This window comes from Solanum stenotomum, chromosome 9 (assembly GCF_019186545.1).
Source record: "Solanum stenotomum isolate F172 chromosome 9, ASM1918654v1, whole genome shotgun sequence".
In the NCBI taxonomy this organism is placed as follows: domain Eukaryota; kingdom Viridiplantae; phylum Streptophyta; class Magnoliopsida; order Solanales; family Solanaceae; genus Solanum; species Solanum stenotomum.
In genome coordinates this window covers 47,252,147-47,257,392 of record NC_064290.1, presented here as the reverse complement: position 1 = coordinate 47,257,392, position 5,246 = coordinate 47,252,147, and the positions used below count along the sequence as shown (strand labels likewise).

Below are 5,246 nucleotides of genomic sequence, written 5' to 3'. Positions count from 1 at the left end.
AATTCATTCGCTGGAAGTTACAACATGAAATCATCAATTCACCACCAATATTCCTTCCAATCATTTAGGCCATTATTACCTAATCATTAGACTAAGGTCTTGCCAATCATCATTAACCACTATTTAACTATTAAAAATTGAATCCTATCTAATAATATACACAGCAACAACAATCTCCTGCCATCCCACTATCATACTACTTCATTAACGTCAATGTAATATGTTTGTTCTCTCGCCTAAGCCTTTAATTGTAAAATCACTAGATTTAGAGATACAATTCTCACCTGAATGCTCTTGTCGACGGCGCAGGTGAGTATTCCAACCCTTTCTATTTCTTTTTCTCGGCTGCGCAAGTGAACTGCTGTTGTTCACAACAATCAGCAACATTTACCCTTTTATTTCTTTTTTTTTCCTTTTATTATTTATTTATTTATTTTCCTTTTCTATTATTATTAGCAACAAAAATAATCTTTTATTAAATCTGAAAATCATTCCACTCATTCTTGTAAGTCATAACTTATTTAGAAAAACTACTAAAAAGGGCTAATAAAAAAAATAATGATTAAAATACATAAAACGACTAAGAGGGTCGTTACAAATTTAAATCGACCTGAATTTACAGTCTAATGCACATAGTTAAAGCAAATATCATACTTTGAGTGAAATTAACTTATTTACATAATATTCCCTTGAGAAAACACATTAAAAAAAATTAAAATTTTGAGTCAACAATATCTAATAATAACACTTTATCACGTGTCTTCAAATGCATAATAGAAACATAACAACGATAACAAGAATAATTATTAAAGCATATCAATGTGTAATCTCACCAATAAGTCCCAAAAAAATAGAGTATATATAAACATTACTTTCATCATAAAAATATTTTTAAGAGATAGTTTTCGAAATAACTTTAATTTTAGTAAAAAAATAAAATACTGACAATTTGTGAGAGGATGCTAATGTATTCTACCTTTTTAAATTTATTTTACTATAATAAAAGGCACCAACTTTGAAATAAAAGATTTTATTAGATTAATTAGATAAGTAGCTTTTCAAAATGTTGTCTTTTTGAATTTGAAGGGGCATTTTAAGGTGCTTTTGTATAAGTGGGGTTGCATTTTTTAATGAGGTGTGATGACAGCAAAGACTGAAAAGGATAAGGGACCATATCTTGATGATAGATATATACACTAAAGATAATATGGATAGGAATGATTTGTCTTGGCTTCAATTTGAGCCAACAATGCCTAACCAAATATAATAAGTTTTGTTTTTTCCATCATATTCGACATCATTGAAATTCGATTAAATCTAGATTTGTCTATTACGAAATTTATTTTTATACAACGGCATATTTAGGGTTCTCCAAATTCACGTGAACTCATGTTTTTGTTTCGAGATGATATATAGTGTTATGGGTTTTTTTTTTAAAAAAAAAGTTAAATATAAATGTGTGAATTCACGTACATTCGAAGTATCATGTAATGCAAGAATGATTGGGTGTACATCCTCTAACTGAGATTTGAAATTTATATTGAAGTCTGATTAAATTCGAATTCACGTATTTCGAAATTCATTTTTGAACATTCTTTTTTTCATTTCGAAGATTTGAATTTGAAATTTCTAATTAAAGACGAATCTCAATCATTCCACAATAGGTTGTAGATATGCTTGTAATGAGTCGAATTAGTAACTGGAAAAATAAAATAATTATTCCTATAAGAAATTATTTTTTTAATGATATTGAAATGTATTTTTAGTTATTAGTGTATATCAGCTAAATATAAGATACTAATTATAATAAGGAAATAAATACAAATGATACTTTTAGAACTTTTTTTTTTTTGGCGATTGAACAATATGGATTAGTGAGTACATTGGAGTACAATAAATTTCTCAATCATGATATATCAATGGGATTTTTAGAAATTACAATGTCATCAATAAAAAAATTCAAGAATATTCCATTGACTAAACATCTTGAAATTACAATTGAAGGTTTGCAAAGAACCCCCTCCAAAAAAAACCCCCTCTATATTTACAAAATCATAATAATCTCAAAGAGTAAAAAAAAGTATTCATGTTGCCGCCTAGCAATCAATGAGATCGATTGAAGCCACAAGAGATGACAGTTCAAATCTTAGCACGAATGTAGAAATTTTTCCAAACATTGATATTGGTGGAATGCAAATAAATACCTTGTACTTGCAAACTAATCCAAACATCATCAAAAGTAACTTTGTCTCAATTCCAATGCAAATTGATGTCCGCTCTATGAATCCTCACTAGCCCGTCTCGGCCAATCATTGGCATCATAAAAGAACATAATTAAAAAATGGGAGGAATATGNATATTCAATGCCTTTCTTTCTTTGGAGAGAAATAACATTAAATTAAAATGTTTTCCTCAATATGCTTAAGATGCTAGAATTCTTAAAGTTCATTTTAACTTTATGCATTCTTTTGTTGGAATAGCTTTCTTTTTATTTTGTATGTAGTTTGTTGATGATTTTTAAGAATTTTGTTTTTTTTTTCCTTTTTGTTAATCTTACTAGAACTTTTATTATATATGGTGTATGTTGTTTAATACATTGATAGATTTTTAGGATTTTTTCTATTTTTCTTTATGTTAATCTTATTTGAACTTTTATTGTATTAAGTAAAAAGTATTCTAATTAATTCTACTAAAGATTCACTAATTGAATGCTGAGAGAAATTAATTAATGTGAGAAAAGTACTGAAAGAAAGACTTAATCCTACTCCATCCGTCCAATAATTATTGTCTATTATACTATTTTGGAATGTCCTACAATATTTGTGCACTTATATATCTTTTATCGGTGACACATAAATTGGACAAATGAAATAATATATATCTTTTACACAATTTTCAAATAATAAAAGTTATTTCTTCTTTCTCAATTTATGTGGTATTAATAAAATTTCAAGATTCAATCAATTTTTTTATCTTTAAAATATTATATTGTTAATTACTGTAAATTATTGTACTTTCTAAGTAATTTTCAAATAATATATATTATTTTATTTGTTCAATTTATGTGTCACCGATAAAATTTGAAGAGTTAATCAGTTCTTTTACATATTTTTATATCTTTTGAATATTTAAGTAAATAATTATTGTGATTTATAATATTTTATACAATTATTTTTAAAAAATTAAACAACAAACAAAATGAATACATCATAGGAAATTACCAAATCATCCTTCAATACATCAATAATGGGTCCCACTTTTTGTTTAAAAAAATATGCATATTGGGAGGATATTTTTGTCCAAAGTGAAAATAGAATAAGTATAAAACATTAAAGTCTTTTAAAATTTTAAATTGTTAATTCTTATTATATGATTTGTAATACTTTTACGTCATTTTCAAATAATAGAGGTCATTTCTTCTTTCTCAATTTATGTAGTACTTAAAAAATTTGAGATTCAATTAATTTTTTTTTGTCTTTAAAATATTTCTAACTGTTAATTACTGTAATTTATAGTACTTTCTAAGAGATTTTCAAATAATATTATATTATTTCATTTGTCTCAATTTATGTGTCACCGATAAAATTTGAAGAGTCAATCAGATCTTTTATATATTTTATATCTTTTAAATATTTAAGTAATTAATTATCGTGATTCATAATATTTTATACAATTATTAGTATAGTAAAATAAATTTAAAAGAAACAAACAAAACGAATTCATCATAGAAAATTACCAAAGCATCCTTCAATACATCAATAATGGGTCCGACTTTTTGTTTTTAAGAAATTGCACATTCGAAGGATATTTTTGTCCAAAGTAAAAATATTGCGTAAAAATATGTATTTATTGTGATTTTGAATGTTTACCATGTGCTAAGTAGTAGATATTCCACTTATTATATATATAGTAATATAAGATAGTAATTATAATAAGGAAATAAATACAAATGATACTTTTAGAACTTTTTTTTTTTGGCGATTGAACAATATGGATTAGTGAGTACAATAAATTTCTCAATCATGATATATCAATGGGATTTTTAGAAATTACAATGTCATCAATAAAAAAATTCAAGAATATTCCATTGACTAAACATCTTGAAATTACAATTGAAGGTTTGCAAAGAACCCCCTCCAAAAAAAACCCCCTCTATATTTACAAAATCATAATAATCTCAAAGAGTAAAAAAAGTATTCATGTTGCCGCCTAGCAATCAATGGGATCGATTGAAGCCATAAGAGATGACAGTTCAAATCTTAGCACGAATGTAGAAATTTTTCCAAACATTGATATTGGTGGAATGCAAATAAATACCTTGTACTTGCAAACTAATCCAAACATCATCAAAAGTAACTTTGTCTCAATTCCAATGCAAATTGATGTCCGCTCTATGAATCCTCACTAGCCCGTCTCGGCCAATCATTGGCATCATAAAAGAACATAATTAAAAAATGGGAGGAATATGAGAGAAGGAGAGAACAATTGTACCGGACAAATAAGTCGTCCAAGTACACAAAAGCTAGCTCGAACATCAACAATAACAGATACGCCTTAATCTCAAATAAGTTGAGATTGATTATACGATTCTGTACTAGCTCGAGTCCAAGTACACAAAAGCTAGCTCGAACATCATCAACAATAACAGACACGCCTCAATCCCAAATAAGTTGAGATTGATTATACGACTCTGTACTTGGTCGAACATCATCGACAATAACATACACACACCTTCAATTTTTGTTCAAGAAGAATACAAGACTAAACGCCTAGAACAAAGAGTACATTGATATTTCCTCTTAATAATAAAGCAAAGAGGAAGAAAACAGAATTTTGAACGACTCTCAACATCAACAGCTTGAACTTTGCCACCACAAGAAGGACAAGCTCCTGATGCTGCTTGTCTTCCAAGCTCTTTCTCTTCTGAATCACAAATATATATTATCAAACACATTTTTCTCTCTTTGTATCTCACTATGTTTGTTGGGGGGGAAGGGAGTATTTGTTTATATTTCTCTTAAAATTATATTGATATGATTGGCATGTGCACTTATATAGATGTGGTATCAAGTGAGTAAAGGATCAATTTTTGGTGGTGTGTATAAATAGACACATGTATTTTATGTGGCATAATAACATCGTGTTTATATTAAGTAGAGCGTAAATTGTCATGTAAAATGCTTCAGAGGACATATATATTTACTTGTCTAATTTTATACAAATTTAAATGCTCACTTATAAAAATT

At 27.2% G+C, this 5,246-nt stretch overlaps 1 protein-coding gene and 1 long non-coding RNA gene across 2 annotated transcripts; one reads left to right on the top strand and one right to left on the bottom strand.

Moving 5' to 3' along the window:
• The first annotated feature begins 1,858 nt into the window (after nt 1–1,858).
• LOC125876460 (uncharacterized) lies at nt 1,859–4,439 on the top strand. Its single transcript, XR_007447496.1, has 2 exons — nt 1,859–2,239; nt 4,354–4,439. It is a non-coding gene; the product is annotated as an uncharacterized LOC125876460 (long non-coding RNA).
• Nucleotides 4,440–4,743: 304 nt separating this feature from the next.
• Nucleotides 4,744–5,019, bottom strand: LOC125876459 (uncharacterized). Its single transcript, XM_049557647.1, has one exon. The coding sequence runs from the start codon at nt 4,952–4,954 to the stop codon at nt 4,745–4,747; it is 210 nt and encodes a 69-aa protein (XP_049413604.1). The 5' UTR covers nt 4,955–5,019; the 3' UTR covers nt 4,744.
• Nucleotides 5,020–5,246: the final 227 nt, after the last annotated feature.